The 19,333-nt window shown below is 52.0% G+C and overlaps 2 protein-coding genes across 5 annotated transcripts in view; one reads left to right on the top strand and one right to left on the bottom strand.

Moving 5' to 3' along the window:
• The first annotated feature begins 390 nt into the window (after positions 1 to 390).
• Positions 391 to 3,960, top strand: P2RX2 (purinergic receptor P2X 2). Of its 3 annotated transcripts, XM_069558620.1 has the most exons (12): positions 391 to 618; positions 952 to 1,087; positions 1,193 to 1,264; positions 1,358 to 1,433; positions 1,504 to 1,600; positions 1,776 to 1,856; positions 1,966 to 2,104; positions 2,491 to 2,621; positions 2,842 to 2,932; positions 3,051 to 3,116; positions 3,210 to 3,287; positions 3,480 to 3,960. In XM_069558620.1, the coding sequence occupies exons 1-12, from the start codon at positions 443 to 445 to the stop codon at positions 3,582 to 3,584; spliced, it is 1,248 nt and encodes a 415-aa protein (XP_069414721.1). In that variant the 5' UTR covers positions 391 to 442; the 3' UTR covers positions 3,585 to 3,960. The 3 variants fall into 3 exon arrangements, with proteins under 3 accessions (XP_069414721.1, XP_069414719.1, XP_069414722.1); XM_069558618.1 differs by having other exon boundaries at positions 419 to 618; positions 3,210 to 3,960; XM_069558621.1 differs by lacking the exons at positions 1,193 to 1,264; positions 1,358 to 1,433 and having other exon boundaries at positions 436 to 550; positions 3,210 to 3,960.
• Positions 3,961 to 5,262: 1,302 nt separating this feature from the next.
• Positions 5,263 to 19,333, bottom strand: part of POLE (DNA polymerase epsilon, catalytic subunit) — a 56,267-nt gene continuing 42,196 nt past the window's right edge. The window contains exons 42-49 of one of the 2 annotated variants that reach the window (XM_069557099.1): positions 17,962 to 18,094; positions 15,719 to 15,908; positions 13,885 to 14,016; positions 13,571 to 13,764; positions 8,000 to 8,200; positions 7,581 to 7,706; positions 6,879 to 6,968; positions 5,263 to 6,732 (exon numbers count right to left, since the gene is read on the bottom strand). In XM_069557099.1, coding sequence (XP_069413200.1) covers positions 6,619 to 6,732; positions 6,879 to 6,968; positions 7,581 to 7,706; positions 8,000 to 8,200; positions 13,571 to 13,764; positions 13,885 to 14,016; positions 15,719 to 15,908; positions 17,962 to 18,094 — 1,180 coding nt within the window. In that variant the 3' untranslated portion in view covers positions 5,263 to 6,618. The remainder of the gene's footprint in view (positions 6,733 to 6,878; positions 6,969 to 7,580; positions 7,707 to 7,999; positions 8,201 to 13,570; positions 13,765 to 13,884; positions 14,017 to 15,718; positions 15,909 to 17,961; positions 18,095 to 19,333) is intronic. The other variant, XM_069557100.1, reaches the window with a different exon arrangement.

Genomic DNA, 19,333 nt, shown 5'->3' with positions numbered 1-19,333 from the left:
AAACTCTACTTCACGTGCCAATTGTATCTCAGGAACATTGGGGAAAATATACATATATTTATTTTTAAAGAAATTCGGGCTTAATGCGCGCTGCACATTCGACACCAGTGGAGAAGCCGAGGAGGCGGGCCATGCTCGGGCGGCTTCCTCCCGCGTCTTTAAGTGTCTGATTTCCGAGGGACGCGAGGGTTTGGTCCGTCTCCACACCCTCTCTGAGCGGTCTGGGGCCGAAGGCTGCCGCGACCCGGGCTCTGCCGGCTCGGGGTCCCACCTGGTGACACCTGCCAGGTGCGCTGGGCGTCTCCGCCCCGCGCCGGGGCTGCTAGGGGACTGATCGGGGGCAGGGAGAGGCGGGATAGGGCGGGGCGCCCGAGGCCACGCCCAGGAGGCGGTGCCCGGGAGCCCCCCAGCCCTTGCTCCCAGCCCTATCGAGCTCCGGGCCATGGCGGCCGCCGAGTCCAAGCCCCCAACGGGGGCGGCCGCGGCCCGACGCCTGGCCCGGAGCTGCTGGTCCGCGTTCTGGGACTACGAGACGCCCAAGGTGATCGTGGTGAAGAACCGGCGTTTGGGCATCGTGTACCGCGCGGTGCAGCTGCTCATCCTGCTCTACTTCGTGTGGTGGGTGTGCACGGAGCCGGGCGCGGGGAGGGGGCGCCTGGGGCGTCCGGCGGGAGGGGATGTCTGGCGGGTTCACGAGGGTGGGGAGTGCTCGAGGCTAAGGCTGCTCTGAAGTCCCAGGTTGGAGGGGCAGCTCTGGGCTCTGAGCAGGGAGAACGGGTCGCAGGGGGTGGAGAACGCGGGCTGGCCCCTCGGGCCCCCGCAGAGCCTACCCAGCCCTCGAGAGGCGGTGACGCAGCCTCGTTCCCGCCGGAGTCGAGCTCATTCGGCATGGGAGACGTCCCAGTCCTGTCCCAGGATCGTCCCGAGAGTCGGCCCTGCCCGTCCGCACAGGTACGTGTTCATCGTGCAGAAGAGCTACCAGGACAGCGAAACGGGCCCCGAGAGCTCCGTTATCACCAAGGTCAAGGGCATCACCTTGTCCGAACACAAAGTGTGGGACGTGGAGGAGTACGTGAAACCACCGGAGGTGCGCAACCCGGGCCCCGCCCTGCACCCCGCGCACCCTGAGGGTAGGGCTGATCGGTGGCCGAGCTGTCCCCGCCGGCCTACCGTCCCTTCTTTCTGAGCCCAGGGAGGCAGCGTGTTCAGCATCATCACCAGGATTGAGGTCACCCCCTTCCAGACCCTCGGAACATGCGCCGAGGTGAGGCTGCGTCGAAAGCAGAGCTGGGATGGGAGGGGCCCTGCCTGGTCAGCTGCGCCTGTCCGGCTCCTGAGCAAGCGGTCTTTTCCCTAGAGTATGAGGGTCAGCAACGCCACCTGCGACTCGGACGAGGACTGTGTGGCTGGGCAGCTGGACATGCTGGGAAACGGTCAGTGTGCGCCAACTGGGGGTGGGGGCGAGCCGCGCCCCTTGCCACCTGAGCGCGCGTCTGCCCGCAGGCCTGCGGACTGGGCGCTGCGTACCTTATTACCACGGGTCCTCCAAGACCTGCGAGGTGTCCGCCTGGTGCCCGGTGGAAGACGGGGCCTCAGTCAGGTGTGCGCGCCCGGTGACCCCACCCACCTGGGACCAAACTTCGTTCCTTTCTCCTCACTGACCAGGGGAGTTGGGATTTGTTGGGGGAGGGGGAAGGGAAGGACAGAGCAGCTGGGAGGCTGGGAGAGGCTTTGGAAGGGAAGGGAGACTAAACACGCCCAGTCTGCCTCCTCAGCCAATTTCTCGGTACGATGGCCCCCAATTTCACCATCCTCATCAAGAACAGCATCCACTACCCCAAATTCCAGTTCTCCAAGTAAGAGCCATTAGGGTGTGGTGACAAGGGGTGGGAGTTGCCTCTTGGAATGTGTTGTTTGGGGGTGCATGGCTTCTCAGCATCTGATGCCAGTGGGCCTTGTCCTTAGGGGCAACATTGAGAACCGAAAGGGTGGCTACCTGAAGCACTGCACATTCCATGAGGTCTCTGACCTCTACTGCCCCATTTTCAAGCTGGGGTACATCGTGGAGCAGGCAGGGGAGAACTTCACAGAGCTGGCACACACGGTGAGGGTGCCCGAGAGCGGGCAGGACAATTGTCTGGCCAGGTGCTGGCTGTCACCTGCATACAAGGGGTCTTGTTACAGGGCAGTCCCTTTTCAGTTTTGGCCAGCCCCAGCCCTGCTCGGGTAGAGGAAAAAGAAACAAGATCGGCTGACCCATCTGGGTGTGTGGCTGCTGCTAAATTATTGACTCCTGGTCACAGTTGGCTGCTGGCACCCCTTGTGCCTTGGAAGCAGGGCACTCAATAAGCCCCCCTCCCCAGAGTTGCCCTGAGCTGCCTGGGGTGCCCAGAATATGCACCCCATGGGCAACCTCAGTAGGACCCCAGGGCTGTTGAACGTCCCCTGTGAGCCCGTCCTGACCCGTCTCCTGTGTCCACTTCTGGGCAGGGTGGTGTCATCGGGGTCATTATCAACTGGGACTGTGACCTGGACCTTTCAGCGTCAGAGTGCAACCCCAAATACTCCTTCCGGAGGCTGGACCCCAAGCACATCCCAGCCTCATCTGGCTACAACTTCAGGTATCTTGGCCTTCAGATGCTGGCTCCTTGTCTGCCCTGGCTATGGAGGTCTGAGAACCAACAGGGCAGGTGCCTCAAGACCCAGGGATGCCAGCAGTTGATGGTCTTGGAGCCACCCCATTGGGCAATGGGCACACCCCGCTGCCATGCTTCCCAGCGCTCTTGCACCCGGGTCATCCCATCCTAGGTGCTGATGTGCTTCTGGGTCATTCTGCCCTAGGTTTGCCAAGTATTACAAAATAAATGGCAGCATTACCCGCACACTCATCAAAGCCTATGGGATCCGCATTGATGTCATCGTGCACGGGCAGGTAGGCCAGCCCACCCTGCTTACATGGGATCTGGGCTGACCCAGTCTTGGTCTCCCCTACCACAACCCACGCCTCCCTTGGGCCCCACTCCTATCTAAGGTAGTGCCTTTGCCCCCAGGCGGGGAAGTTCAGCCTGATTCCCACCATCATTAACCTGGCCACAGCGCTGACCTCCATTGGGGTGGTAAGAAAAGCACACGGGTTGGGGACGGGTGTGTGCCGGGGCGAGATGGGGGGCAGGTGCCAGGCCCTCATGCATCTGTCTTGCTGGCCTCAGGGCTCCTTCCTGTGCGACTGGATCTTGCTAACATTCATGAACAAAAACAAGGTCTACAGCCATAAGAAATTTGACAAGGTGTGTACTCCAAGTCACTCCTCAGGCAGCTGGCCTGTGACCCTGGCCCTTGTCTTGGGCCAGGCCCCTCCCCCACCCTATCCCTGCTCTCCAGACCCAGGCCAGGCTGGCCAACTGCAGGGTGAGGGGCAGAGCCAGGCCTGGGCTGCCCCACCCCCATGGCCTTGCCCCACCTCTGCCCCATCTGAGCAGATGGTGGATGCTCCCGAGCGGGGTGCGGGACCAGGGCTTTGCGCCTCCGAGCCTTCCCAACAGGACTGCGTGCTCACAGACGCCCGAGGTTTGGCCCAGCTCTGAGCCTACTTCCACCTTCTGCCACACTGCACTTAAGGCCCCAGGCGTGTCAGGGACCCCTGACATCTGAGGCCCCAGCACAGCCCCTGGCTCTCCAGGGCAGCACAGCTGGGACCATGGACATGGGCCCTGCCCATACACCTCAGCAAAACCAGCAGCCAAAGGGTCCCCATGCAGCTAGACCGGGGGGTGACATGAATGGGATGACGACTCCTGCTCCATCTTAGCCCCCAACTGTAGCAGCAAGTCTCCACCTCCTCCCTAGCTGCCTTCCTCCCAGGCTTTGCTCCTGCCCACCCACCCAGCCCTACCCAGACCTTCTGCTTGCCTCACAGCTAAGAAATCACACATCCACTGTCCAATAAAACTGTGACCAGAACCTTCTAGCCTCATCTTTGGGGGAGAAGCAGCTTGAGGCTCTTGACAAACACACCACGGCAGGTCCGCACCTGGCGGGCAGTGGGTGTGCTTGGTCCTCATCTTCCCCCAGCCAGCCTGGGCGCAGCGTGTGGATCATCTGCCCCCAAATCCAGTCAGGTTACAATCAAGTCTCACGGGGGGACCAGTGGTGGGGGGCATGTAGGCTGAGTGCATCCCAACAGCTGTCTTTCAGCTTCCTGTAGGCATCACCCCAGACCCCAAACCTCAAAATAGGGGGAAAAGGGTGGTACATCTAGAGGAGGAAGAAAGCCAGGAGGCGGGCAATGGGAACTGTTCCCAAGGATAACAAAAGCTTAGGTTGACACCAAAATGCCCACCCAGAACCCGAGGCTCTATTTAACATGGGGACGGGGGACAGGAGTGGACACAGCAGCAGGGCGAGGTTGGAACAGCCAGCATCAGCCGGATCAGGCCTATGGATAATCTGGTTATGGCCTTGGATGCTACAATGGTCACTCCACTCAGCAGCTCTGACCCAACTTGGCCAGATGGCGGTTTCAGTTTCCCCAGCAACGGCAATGACCAGTGCACAGGTCTGAGGAGGCACAGTGCCTCCCACAGATTGTTTCACCAGCGACCCTGTCACAATCAAGGTCAGAGCTGGTCTTCCCACTTGCTGACTGGACCAGCACCACTCACTGGAGCCAGCAACCCTCCAAGAAGCCCCCTCACCCCTGAAGATCCTCCTGTGCTTGTGATGTCAGCTCCATGGGCCACTCAGATGCTCAGAGATCCAGCTCTAGTTTTAGAGAAACTGGCTTTTCCAGTTGGGGTTGGGCTGTAGCTCAAGAATTCAGGCCAGGAGCTCAGGTTTCCCATCCCCTACTATGAGAGTGACCCTGGGACTCTCAGCCCCAGCCCCAAAGCTGGCCTCTGAGGGAACCACTGGGAGCTGTGGTGCCCCCGCCCTGCTGCAGGGAGAGGGTGAGCCACACAGCCCCAGCTCCTCACTCCTCCGTGCTCCCCTGGGACTTCTCTGGCTCCGTTTCCAGGAAGGCTGGTTAGTCTCCCCCCCCCCCCATCCCCCCCCCCCCCCCGCCCCAGCCCTAATTTGATTTGATCTCCATCTGGGGGCTGCCGGGCGCCATCACCTTCCAAGCAGAGTCAAGTTTCCTGCAGTCACTGGACCTGGACGTGCCAGTGGGCAACAGCAGTACCCAGCTGACAAACCTAGCCAGACAGACGTCAGTTACTATCCTTCCTTCCAGATACCCAGGCGCAAGCATGCACACACACACAGTAAAGACTAAGGAAATGTAGAAGTCAAAGTGTAAATCAGGCAACAGGGACAAAGCTACACCAGGCTCCAGAGCCAACAGTGAGGCTTCTACTGCCCACCCGTGTGGGTTTCTGAGTTTATGATTTACATTTAATGTGCTTGCTGGCTTGCCAACTTGACTGGTTTTCTTCTGCTTTCAGTCACATTTAGTTAAAAATGAGGTGCAGGCAGGCAGTCTTATGTTCTGGGGTTGCTAGAGGAACAGAGGAAGCAACTCCTGCTCAGCAGAGGGTTCCCCAGGCTGCTGGCAGGCAGACTCTCCAACCCAGCTCCGTCCTGGAGGGGAAAACAGCACGGCCTACATCCCTGTGAAGCAACAGGGCCCTGAACAAGCTGATGGTGTCACCTTTTAAAGGCGGCACAGGCCAAGGACCCTTTGCCTCAGGCAGTCAGAGGCCGGGCAGGCCCGTGGGGTCAGACGTCTCGGACTGACCTGAGGTTGAGGCAAGAACACAGTGGCCTCCATCCTGATAGCATTTCTGTTGCCCTTTTCTCCGTCCTTTTCCCCCACCGCTCAGAGCTGAAGCAAAGAACCTTGTGTTGCACATGAAGAAATACTTTGAGAATCCAGGTGCTGAATATGCTGTCAGAGTCTGCGACGATGGTGTGCCTCATCCCCTCTGGGGCCCCAGGCCTCCTGCTGCGGCAGTCCCCGCACCGCAGGTGCAGAGGGGGAGGTGCTGGGCCCCTCTGTGGCTGAGCCCCGCCCCCTACCCAGCCTTTGTGCCCCCAGCCCAGTCTTGCTGCTGTTGACGAGGTGACTGCGCCATACACAAACAGCCCAGCAGACCTCACTCTGACCCTGAGTCTCCAGACAGAGGAGCCCAAGCCCCAGAACTCAGTGAATGAGAGACGCCCAGGTGACCGCGGGTTCAGTCAGGATCCCTGGGACACAGCCCACAAGCTGCCAGCGTGGAGTGTAGGACAGCACTACTCCTGGAAGCTGGGGCTGCACACTCCACTCAGGCGCCCCTTCCAGCCCTCTTCAGGGTCTCAGCTCAAACAGAGGACCTCCGAGGGTACCTCAGGGCAGCAAAGGAGTGGGCAGGAAGGGCTGGGGCTACAGCAAGGGCCGTGCAGCAGCAGCAGAGTGTGTTCATCCAGTGAGAAACCAGCCCTGGGACCCCCTCGCTAGAGACGCTTCCTGGGCCTAAAGAGGGCTGGCTGAACCCCAGAGAGCCGGGAAGTGAAGCCACTTCTTGCTCTGACTGGTTCACGCTTCTGGGCTGTGTGACCTGCTCCCCGAGGGCCACCCTCCCGAGTGCCCGTCTTGGGTGTGGGACACAGGAGCAGAGGACAGGGACACTGCCCAGACTGCTAATGGCCCACTTGGGGGTTCTGAAGCTGCAGCCAATCCAGGGTCTCCTTGAGGTACGACATGCCATAGTGCTGGGCGATATTCCGGAAGATTCCGATCTGTTCCATGAAGACCTACAGAAACGACCAGTCATAGTGAGACCTAGTCCCAGAGGAGGCACAGGGAGGCAAGGCCGAGGCTCAGAGAGGACAAATGGCCCGGGGTGGGGGAGGGAGGCGAGGGGTGAGCAGCAGGGTTGGCTGTCCACGGGAGCCCCCACCTTAGTGTGGATGGTGAGGGAGAAGCCCCCCGCACAGCTGCAGTACACGGCCATGTTGGTCTCCTTCACACCCCGGCACTTCAGGCAGACCTGCAAGGAGAAGCGGCCCCGTCACAGCCTCCCCGCCCCAGGCCAGAGCCGGCCAGTCACTTGGCACCAGACAGGCTTTTCACCTCAATTACAAATAAAATCTGAGACTTGATATGGGCTTTATCCAAACATGCCAATTGCTTCCCAACACCCTCCCTGTGGATACCTCCCTTTGACTCTGAGTCTGCGGTCCCCTATCCATCACACCAGGCACCAGCTGTTCCCTGCCTGAACCCCAACACTTCCCTTGGGTCTTCACTCCCCCACTGAAGGCTGAAAGCTTCCCTCTTTCACACACACACTGCCTGTCAGTTCTTTACTCTGACCATTACTTGCTTGTCTTGTTTACTGTTTGTCTCCCTCTCCTAGAATAAAGGTCCATGAAGCCAGCAATCGGCCCCTGTAGGTGCCCAACAGATGCTGTAAGAAAGTCAGCTGGGCCTGTGGATGAGGCCTGACCCAAGGGGTATCACCTCGGAGGATCAGGCTACAACTTGAGACTTGCGCACACCTCTCATCTCCTATGGGTGCAAACTGCTTACTGATGAGGCCTCCACCTACTGGAGGGGTGGTCAGACTGGTTGCAGACCCAGCACTAGGCCCGCTGCTCACCAGGTCCTGCAGGGTAAAGGCCATCAGCTTCTTCTGTAGGGCTTCCACCAGGGCCATCTCAATGACTGATGAGTCATAGGCAGCCTGACAGTTGGAGCAGAGCCACTGAGGCAGCACGGTCCCATCCTGGACAGACAGGGAAAGGGCCAGGTCACCTTCCTTGGTCCCCAGTGCTGAGAAGAGACAGGGATTCTCGAGAAGTGTGCCACTGCGGTCACAGCTCCAGGGCACACTCATCTCCACTGTCATCACCCATGTGATTACCAGGACAAGGTTCTGGCATGTGGCAGCTGAGTGGCCTGAAAAAGGGTGCTTGTTTCTAATTCACATTAGAGTTGGTTGGGAGCCCTGCAGGAACCCCCGATCCGCTGAGGCCTGGATATTCTGACTATACCAGCAAGGGGCCTGAGGGAGCCCACCTGAGAGAAGGAGGGGTCTTTGCACAGGTCCAGGTCTCGGCAGAAATTACAGTTGTGGCAGATGACCTCAGGGAGCACGTAGGAACGGCAGGGGTCTCGGAACTGGGCCTCCTCTGAAAACTCGCCTACGTCTACCAGGCGCAGCAGGTCTCGGTTTAGCTTGTTCACCTGGTTTGTGACATTGGTGTCCAGAGACAGGACCTGCCGAGAACCGAGACCATGTCAGGGACGGCTCCCAGACCTCCCTGCAGCTGTCTGGACCGGAAAACCCCGCAGCCAGTTCTTTAAGCTACAGTTTCTCAGAAGTATCTCAACTCTTCCTTTTCCTGTTAGAAGCATCAGAGATAAGAAGTGCCTCCTGCCCACCAGTGATTCCCCAAGTTAGGGTCACAGGTGTGGAGGCGCTGCCCCCAGGCCTTGGGGTGTCTGAGACACACCAAAGCATGCTCTACCTGTCACCCCTAGGGATTCCTTCTTCCTCAGTGACAGGCAGCCTCAAGTTCACCAGAGTTTTACCATCTCAAATGCAAAGGGGCTGACTTCAGCCTTCCATGGTGGAGGGATTTCCAGGTCAACCCAGAAAAGTCCCTGTAGCACACATGTGTGTTAGAGCCCGCGGTGTGGACACGGGAGGTCCGGCTCCCACCGTGGTGCTGGCAGAGCCATAGGGAGTCATCAAGCTTCCTGTCTGTAAATGAGAGGACAGGACCGACATCTTCCCCAGGCCTCTCCCAGCCCTAAAGCTCCTGTCCTAGCCTAGCACAATGCCAAGAACACAGAACCAAACACCACTTAGAAAACACATCTCTGAGGGGAGTGTTTATGGTCAATGTGAAGCAAAGTGGGTGAATTTGAAAGTATATTTACAATGAGGATCAGTGGCCTACTGGGAAGTATTGTTTAAAATATATATACATTATACACATCACTTACATAGGGAGAACACTGGACTTAATTAAGAGACAAAAAAATGAAAGTGAATTTACCAAACATGAAGGAAGAAGTAATACTGTTCTATAGACAGTATCTTCCAGAAAACATAAGAGGGAGAACACTGCTAACTTCACTTGGAAGGCCAGCATCATCTAGGTACCAACACCAGACAAAGACTGTGTAAGGTAACTACTAATTCTCATGTGCACAGACTCAAATATCCTCAACAAAATAAGAGCAAATTGAGCCCACTGATATTTTGACCAAGTGGGACTTACCCCCAGAATGCAAGGCTGGATCAACACTAGAAAATCAGTGCAATTCACCATATCAACAAACTAACAAACAAAAGCCAATATGATCATTTCAACTGAGGGAGAAAAAGTCCTTAACAAAATTCAGCAACCATCCTTGATTAAAACCCTCAGGATGGGACTTCTTTGGGGGTCCAGTGGTTAAGACTCTGTGGTTCCAAAAACAGAAATATAGACCAATGGAACAAAATAGGAAGTCCAAAAATAAACCCATGCCCCTCTGGGTACCTTATTTTTGACAAAGGAGGCAAGAATATACATTGAGGCAAAGATAGCCTCTTCAATAAGTGGTGCTAAGAAAACTGGACAGCTGCATGTAAAAGAATGAAATTAAAATACTTTCTAACACCAAACACAAAGGTAAACTCAAAATGGATTAAAGACCTACATATAAGAACAGAAACTATAAAACTCTTACAGGAAAACAGGCAAAATACTCAATGACATAAAGTAGGATCCTCTATGATCCACCTCCTAGAGTAATGGAAATAAAAGCAAAAGTAAACAAGGGGGACCTAATTAAAAGCTTTTGCACAGCAAAGGAAACTATAAACAAGGTGAAAAGAACCCTCCAAATGGGAGAAAATAGCAAATGAAACAGCTGACAAAGGATTAATTTCCAAAATATACAAGCAGCTTATAGAACTCAATACCAGAAAAACAACCCAATCAAAAAGTGGCAAAGACCTAAATAGACATTTCTCCAAAGAAGACATACAACATGAAAAGATGCTCAACATCACTCATTACTAGAGAATGCAAATCAAAACTACAATGAGATATGACCTCACACTGGTTAGAATGGCCATCATCAAAAAGTTTACAAACAATAAATGCTGGAGAGGGTGTGGAGAAAAGGGAACCCTCTTGCACTGTTGGTGGGAATGTAAATTGATACAGCCACTATGGAAGATGGTATGGAGATTCCTTAAAAAAACTAGGAATAAAATCACCATATGACCCAGCAATCCCATTCCTAGGCATACACCCTGAGGAATCAAAATTGAAAAAAGACACATGTACCCCAATCGCAGCACTATTTACAACAGGTAGAACATGGAAGCAACCTAGCTGTCTATCAACAGATGAATGCATAAAGAAGTTGTGGTACAAATACACAATGGAATATCACTCAGCCATAAAAAGGAACACATTTGAGTCAGTTCTAATGAGGTGGATGAACCTAGAGCCTATTATACAGAGTGAATTAAGTTAGAAAGATAAAGATAAATATTGTATACTAATGTGGGCTGCTGTCTATGGGGTCGCACAGAGTCAGACGTGACTGAAGCAACTTAGCAGCAGCAGCAGTAATGCATATATATGGATCTAAAAAGATGGTTCCAAACAATTTCTCTGCAGGGCAGCAATGAAGACAGACACAGAGAACAGACTTATGGACAATTGGAAAGGAGAGGAGAGGGTGAGATGTACGGAGAGAATAACATGGAAACTTACATTACCATATATAAAATAGATAGCCAATGGGAATTTGCTGTATGGTTCAGGGAACTCAAACAGGGGCTCTGTATCAACCTAGAGGGGAGGGATGAGGAGGGAGATGGGAGGGAGGTTCAAGATGGAGGGGACACATGTATGGCTGATTCATGTTGAGGTTTGACGGAAAATAACAAAATTCTGTAAAGCAATTATCCTTCAATTAAAAAACAAATAAAAAATTTAAAAATCCATAAAAAAGAAAAAGACTCTGCTTCCACTGCAGGGGGCACAGACTGGATCCCTGGTCGGGGAACTAAGTACCACACGCCGCAAGATGCGGCCAAAAAACAAACTCACTCTCAGGAAATGACCATTATCAAGGCACCAAGGAACTTTCTCAACCTGCTTCAGGGTGTCCCTTCAACAGTCTACACAGGTTTTTTTTTTTTTTTAATGGAAATTGATATACTGATTTGAAATTCGTAAGGAAAGGCAAATTAAGTCAAAATAATTTGAAAAAAAGAATAAAGATAAAGCATTCACACTACCTGGTTTTAAAACTTATTGATAAAGTTACAGAAATTAAGACAGTGTGGTGTTTTAGAATAGAGAGACATATAAACCCAGAAACAGATGCATATACATATACAGCCAGTTAAGCTTTGAAGAAAGCACAAACATAATTACATGGAGAAAGGCTAATTTTTTAACAAATAGTGCTGGAATAATTGGATATGCTTATGCATAAATATGAAAGTGTTAGTCACTCAGTTGTGAGTGACTCTTTGAGACCTCTCCCTTCCCCAGGGGGTCTTCCCAACCCAGGGATCAAACCCAGGTTTCCCACATTGCAGGAGGATCCTTTACCAGCTGAGCCACAAGGGAAGCCCAAGAATACTGGAGTGGGTAGCCTATCCCTTCTCCAGCAGATCTTCCTGACCCAGGAATCGAACCAGGGTCTCCTGCATTGCAGGCAGATTCTTTACCAACTGAGCTATCAGGGAAGCCCAAGTAGTATTAGGGAAATGCAAGTTAAAAACATGATGATATACCACTACACATCTATTTGGACAGACAAAACCTTGAAAATGAACAAAGTTCCAGTGGGGTGTGGAGCAGCTGGACTACAGTCACTCACCACTGATGAGAATGCAAAACAGAGCCACTATACAAAACATGATATGACCCAGCAATTCCCATGCTGGGTTTTTACTCGAGAGAAATGAAACTTATGTTCACACAAAAACCTACATGAGAATGTTTATAGTGGCTTCATTGACAGTCACCCATAAGCGCAAACAATCTGAATGTCCTTTAATCGGGGAGCTATGGTCCTCCCATACAATGGAGCACTACTCAGCAATGGAAAGGAACAAGCAACGACACGCAGGAACCCCAGGTGCATTTTGCTCAGTGAAGGAAATCAGACCTAAAAGGCCACATGACCAACCACTCCACTCACGTGGCATTCTGGAAGAGGTTTCAACGCAGGGACAGAAGACAGATTGGTAGTTCTAGGGATGCAGGCGAGAGGAGAGGCTGAGTCCCAAGGGGAAGCACATGGAAAAACTCTCAGGGGTGGAGAATGTTCTGTACTTTGCTGTTGGTGGCCAGTTCACATATCCATATGTGAAAACACAAACAACTGCACTTCACAGAGAAAAAATTTAAAAGTAAATAAACATAGGGACATGGGGGCTTCCCTGGTGGCTCAGTGGTAAAGAATCTGCCTGCCAATGTAGTAGACACGGGTTCAATCCCTGATTTGGGAAGATCCCACATGCTGAAGAGCAGTAAGCCCATGAGCCACAACTACCAAGCCTGTGCTCTAGAGCCCAGGAGCTACAACAACTGAGCCTTCAGGCCACAAGTACTGAAGGCTGTGTGCTCTAGAGCCTATGTTCTGCAATGAGAGAAGCTGCCATAAAGAGAAGCCTTTGCACTGCAATGAAAAATAGCCCCTGCTCACCTCAACTTGAGAAAGCCCAAAGAGCAATGAAGACTCAACACAGCCATAATATATACAATTTTAAAAATAAAAAAACAAACATAGAGACAGACAGATCAGCACGTACCAGGGGTGGGGAACTTTGGAGGATAATGTACGACTCTGTATCCTGACTGTGGTGGTGAATAAGTGACTGGCTGACCCATGAAATGCACTCTAAAAATGGTGAATTTCACTGTATGTAAATTATACTTTAATAAAAATAGAACTTAAAAATTCTGAAGTCTACCAAGGAGTTAAAGTGTTATATTAAGCCATTTCTTAACCACCATGAGAGTCACTTGATCACTGTGAAACACAGAGTACTGGGAGATAACTTAATGGACAGTAAAGTCCTCTGTAAGGGGACACCTGCCAGGTCCTTATCTGGTAACATTATCCCTCGTTTGAATCAGCCTACCTTTCCCAGAAGGCATTCAGCGTCCAGGCAAGCTCTCCTCTTAGGTTCCACAGCAGCCTGGATGCTGTGGGTGCCCTGTCCAGTTCCTGGTCTGGCCCACCGGCCTCACGTGACCCATAAGCTGGCTCTGCCGTCCCTCTGCTCACCTTTCGCCAGCACCGCCCTGTCACCCCTCCTCCCAGGGGCTCTGTATCCTCTCTGCCTGGACTTCATTCTTCCATCAGATCCACCCACTGCCAGGGCCTCCTGGTCCTTGTGGTCTCAGCCCAGGACCCACCAGAGGTCCTTTCTCACCTGCCCCTGCCCTGAACTCACCCCTCGGCACCTGTGCTCTCTGAGCTCACCTGTGCCCTCTAGGGGATTGTGAGCTTTGTGAGGACAGGGGTCTTTCCCATAGCGACTGCACAGACTGGGTGCAGCGGGTGTTTGTGGAATAGAGGAGTGACTTACACACACGTCAGTGGGAGTGTCCTCACCTTGCACACGTATTTGATGAATTCCAGAGCAGGGTTATTAAGCAGCAGGTGAGAACCGGGGAGGACAGGAAACATTTCTGAGAGCTCAGTAGAGTTCCGAGAGCCTGTGACTTTCTTCTGAATCTTCTGCGTGATGGTGAAGAAGTTCTGAGTGAGTTCGTTTGCCACATAATCTTGTGAGAAGGTGATCATTCCTGGGAAGAGAAGCAACATGGCGCCTGCTCCCTACCTCTCACGGCAACAGGACACCAAGGGAAGGAGATGGGGACCCTGAGAAGCACACACTGGTGGCCTCACACAGCAAGGGTGCTCACCAGGAAGGGCTCCGGCCTCCCCCTGGGTCTCCTGGGAGAGCTGGCTGGCTCCCCTCCTCCTCACGGGGGTGCTCCCTGGGGTGCTGCGCCTCAGTTCCTCCTTCATGCTGTGGTACACGGCCACGATGTATGCTGCAAAGAGAGGGCAGGCTCAGGCCACAGGCCAAGAGAGTCGGCGACGCCTCACACATCCCAGAATCTGGGGGTACCCTGTGGCTGGTCCCGCTGCTAGCCAGACGAGGCTGAAATGTCATTATTGGTGATGATTCTATTTGCTGCACTGAGATGAGCCAGAGTCAATCAGACAAATGGGAACAATCAGAGCACTCACTGATGCCCCGGTTCATGCTTAGAGAGACTGCTGCACAGCTGAGGCAGCAAGTACCAACCTTCACACCAACTGGTGCAAAAGAGGGCTCACCTTGCCTCTGGTGGTCAACACACTTCTCCAAAAACTCCACGGGTCCACTCGTTCCAAAAGAGAACTTGAGAAGGCAAAGAACTCAAATATGTAAATTGACAGGGGATAAAATAATCATAAACAGAACTCCCTCTGCCGCTGTATGCATAGATGGACCTGTATCTACGTCTGCTGATAATTTATGATGCTCTTCACCAACTGTTCTATTCTAATGATTAGTTCTGAATTACAGTGGGTGCTTAACTTCTCATTTCTTTTTCATATCAACCTAAATAACTTTGTTTGGAAACACTAAACTTTTATTTCTTTTTTTAAATTCTGATTGGAGTATAGTTGATTTACCATGTGGTGTTAATAATGACCACTAAGATCATGGCATCCGGTCCCATCACTTCATGGGAAATAGATGGGGAAACAGTAGAAACAGTGTCAGACTTTATTTTGGGGGGCTCCAAAATCACTGCAGATGGTGACTGCAGCCATGAAATTAAAAGACGCTTCCTCCTTGGAAGAAAAGTTATGACCAACCTAGACAGCATATTCAAAAGCAGAGACATTACTTTGCCAACTAAGGTCTGTCTAGTCAAGGCTATGGTTTTTCCTGTGGTCATGTATGGATGTGAGAGTTGGACTGTGAAGAAGGCTGAGCGCCGAAGAATTGATGCATTTGAACTGTGGTGTTGGAGAAGACTCTTGAGAGTCCCTTGGACTGCAAGGAGATCCAACCAGTCCATTCTGAAGGAGATCAGCCCTGGGATTTCTTTGGAGGGAATGATGCTAAAGCTGAAACTCAGTTTCCAGTGTTTCCAGTACTTTGGCCACCTCATGCGAAGAGTTGACTCATTGGAAAAGACTCTGATGCTGGGAGGGGTTGAGGGCAGGAGGAGAAGGGGATGACAGAGGATGAGATGGCTGGATGGCATCACTGACTCAATGGACGTGAATCTGAGTGAACTCTGGGAGTTGGTGATGGACAAGGAGGCCTGGTGTGCTGCAGTTCATGGGGTCGCAAAGAGTTGGACACGACTGAGCGACTTAACTGAACTGAATGCCTTTAGCCCCAAATGAAATATAGGGGTTTCTCACACTGGAAGTTGAGCCTCAGAGACCAGCCAGTGGGGCAGTTGATTTAGGAGTATCTAAACTCCTCTCCATGGGATCTCTTTTAGTCACTGTAAGTGTACACACGTACAACCTCGGGGGCGGGACTATGAAGCCTTTGTGATGCCCCAGGGCAGTCTTCCTCACTGTGGGGTTCTGTGAGAGGTCTGGGGCCTGGGCAGAGCCCGAGGGTCTTCTTTCTGCCTCTAACAGTGCTATGCAGCCAGGGCACGCACGCTGGGCATGCTCCCACCAGGGCCACATTATTCCCACCGCACGACTCAGATGTGATGGTGAGTGTGGACCACTCACCTGAAACGATCATGAGGAAGTAGCTCTGGCAGGAGGCTGCCTGGGGCAGGAACTGCAGGATGTTCCAGTTGTTTTCCAGCAAGTCCTCGACATCCAGTTCCTGTGCGTCTCCCTCCTCCTCCTCCTCCTCCTCGTCCTCCTCCTCCTCAGGTTCCCCCCGCTCTGCTCTGCCCTCTTCTGGGGAGTCCTGCTTTGACACAAAGACAATCCCAGTAACGTCTGCCCACACTGGCACCACCTGGTGGGGAGTGTCCCAGTCTGTCTCATGTCCTGTTCACCTAGTCGTTCCAGCCCCTGAGCCCAAGAGATTCCTGCAGGATGGCTCCAAGAACAAGGTCATGTACAGAATGAGCCTGGTACATTCTCAGTAAGCTGCTGCCTGTTACTTTCATTTGCTATTTCACAGGATTCACTTTAAAATTATTCAATTCCCACTTCTCAGGAAGGGAAGAATCAAGGGTGCTTCCTGGGTGACCACCTCTCTTGTTGAGTTTCGGATCTCTTCCTGGGACGGCCGCAGTTCTGAGAACAGATCCTTAGGTAGGTTGATAAGGAGTCCAGGACCCTCAAGGAGAAAGGGGTCTGGGGCTCTCAAGAAGGAGCAAAGGACAAACAATTTTCTCTACGCTGCTTTGTCTCAGTCAATATAACAATGTATCTTGCTTCTTAACAAGAGCCTTCTGACTAATCTTGTTATCTTTAGACCTATGCTGTGGGAGTGGGTCTGGTAAGACCTCTCTATTGTCAGTTCTAATCCTATTATCTTATACTGAGGGAGTGGGTCTGGTAAGACCCTTTACTGTAATAATGTATATAGCTCCCTTGCTAAGACTAGCGAGGGGGGCACTCTCCGTCCCCTTCTGATGTCTATGTCAGAAGCTTTCTCTGTCCCTTTTTCACTTTAATTAAACTCTGCTACACAAAAGCTCTTGAGTGATCAAGCCTGGTCCCTGGTTCCAAAACTAAATCTTCTTCTTTGGAGATCACGAATCTGACATGGTAAGCCATCAGTTCTACCAAAGATCTAGTTCTGGTGGACGACCCCTGCCACCCCTCGACTAAGGTCCCCTTTCTATACAGCGCCTTTCATTTCAACATCTGAACTCTGACAGCCACCATCCTTATTAAGAGCAGCAACCACTCCTGCCTTCCCCTATTCGTCTACATGACCTGCACTTCCTTCCCTTGCATGTGGTCTCAGTGAACCTCCCAATCCTAGCACCAAGGGCAGCCTTTCCTTCTGGTCTCCTCTCAGCAGATGGTGACTTCCTTCTGGGGGTGCTCTCCTTTTGACACCTGAGGCCCCACCCACTGGTAGCTTCCTCCATGGGGACCTGCCCTGGGGGAGCTGTCCTCTCAACTCATACTTACCCCCAGGTGATCTCACCAGCCCCAACTGCCAGGCTCACAGATGACCCCAAGTTTCACGGCCCCCTACCCAAGACACACAGTCACTACCCGACCCCTCTGTCTCCACCTGTGCACATTAAGCAAACAACAGGGGCAGCAAACACCACGTGCCCCAGATAAGCACAGCTCCCTTCTCCCCACACTTGCTCTCTTGCCCAGTCCATTGGGGTTTACACACCCAGACACAGCTCCCTCACACACAACCTACATGCTCAGACATCACCCCTGTGTCCCAAGCATCACCCCACTGGCCTGTCCACACCCTCTTCAATACACACCTGGGTCATTCTCCCTGACTCTACCTTGCCCTGCATCTTCTCTGGGCCGACACTAACTGGGCTCCACTTAGACCTTGACATCCTGCAGTAATGTCCACTCAGGACCCAAGTGGAAGTCAGGCCCCGACACTTGCCCATTCAGAATCTCCCCGTCAATAAAAGCCAAGTCTCCATCACAGCCCTAGGGCCCAAGTGGCCTGGTCCCAGCCACCTCTGTGCCATAACTCAGGCAGCTTCACATCTCAGTCCCAACACCTCCTCGGAGGACTCCTAGACCCCCCTCCACATTGGCCCCTGCCCCAGGACTCTCTGCCTACCAGCTTTGTCTACCCTGAGCCCTTACTGTTGTCGACACTGCCGTATACATCTACTTGTCTGCTTGTTCATGATCCTTTCTCTTATAGACTTCATGATGCTTACTGCTGCATGACTGGGGCCTAGAACCGTGCCTGGAACTCGGCTTGTGACCATCAAGTGTGCACTGAAGGGACAACGTGGACCCTTCAAGTTGCTTCAGATTCCAGCCTCAGCTCTCCAAGACTGGTTACCTCTTACCTGTCCACAGTGAATCCTAGATGGAACAGTTCCTTTGATTCCACCATAATTAGAGGGATCCATCCAGAGAAGAAACTCCCAGCATCGAGAAAAGGAAATTGTCAAAGAATGGAAGATCTCTTTAGAGTGGATGCTAAAAAGAAACAAGACAGAATCGCTGAAATGAAATCAGTAGTCTTCCCCTTTTACTCTACTTTCCTTTTTTTATCATCTATTCACCCTCTACTTATTTAAAAGTGAATTTAAAGTGGATTCACATTTTATCATCCCTCAGGCTTTCTAGGGAAAATGACTGGTGTGCCCACTATGGAGAACAGTATGGAGGTTCCTTAAAAAACTAAAAATGGAGTTACCATATATCCTGCCATCTCACTCCTGGGCATATAGCCAGAGAAAACATGGTTCTAAAGAACACATGCAACCAATGTTCATTGCAGCACTGTTTACAACAGCCAAGACATGGAAGCCACCTAAATGTCCATCCATCAACAGAGGAGTGGATAAAGATGTGGTACATACAGACAATGGAATATTACTCAGCCATAAAGAGAATGAAATAATGCCATTTACAGGAACATGAATGGACCTAGAGATTGTCATGATGAGGGAAGTATGTGAGAGAAGGAGAAATATCATATGACATCTGTTATATGCAGAATCTAAAAAGAAATGATGCAAATGAACTTATTTACAAAACAGTGACAGACTCACAGACTTAAGAGAACCAGCTTATGGTTGCTGGGCCTAAGAGCTGGGAGAAGGGAAGTTAGGGAGCTTGGTTGGGAGAGACATGTACACACTACTATATTTAAAATGGATAACCAACAAGGACCTACTGTATAGCACAGGGAATTCTGTTCAATGTTATGTGGCAGCCTGCATGGGAGGGGAGTTTAGGGGAGAATGGATACATGTATATGTATGGCTGAGTCTCTTTGCTATCTGCCTGAAACTATCACAATATTGTTAATTGGCTACACTCCAATATAAAACAAAAATTTCAAAAACAAATGAAATAAAAATGAATTTAAGGTGGATTCACATTTTATTATCTCTCAAGCTTCCTAGGGAAGATGATGATAAACACGATACTGAGGAGACAGCTGAGTTCACCAGGAGGGGGAAACAGGGCGCAGTGCGGAGAGAATGACAGGTGAGAGCTGCAGAGGGGACCCCGGGAGTACTGTGGCTCGCCCTCCAGCACTTAGCAGAGCACAGACCACACTCGTGTGTGAGAAAATCACACCAGCCTCGAGCACCTGCTCCCGCCAGTGTCACAGCCTCATACACAGGGGCATGTGGGGCTGTGCTCACAGAAATCTTGCTTCAACAGAGGCAATAATGAGCCCTAGACTAAACATTGCTCTGGCTC

This window comes from Ovis canadensis, chromosome 17 (assembly GCF_042477335.2).
Source record: "Ovis canadensis isolate MfBH-ARS-UI-01 breed Bighorn chromosome 17, ARS-UI_OviCan_v2, whole genome shotgun sequence".
Taxonomy (NCBI): Eukaryota; Metazoa; Chordata; class Mammalia; order Artiodactyla; family Bovidae; genus Ovis; species Ovis canadensis.
Note: the sequence above shows the minus strand (reverse complement) of the source record. Positions and strands in the feature narration are given on the sequence as shown.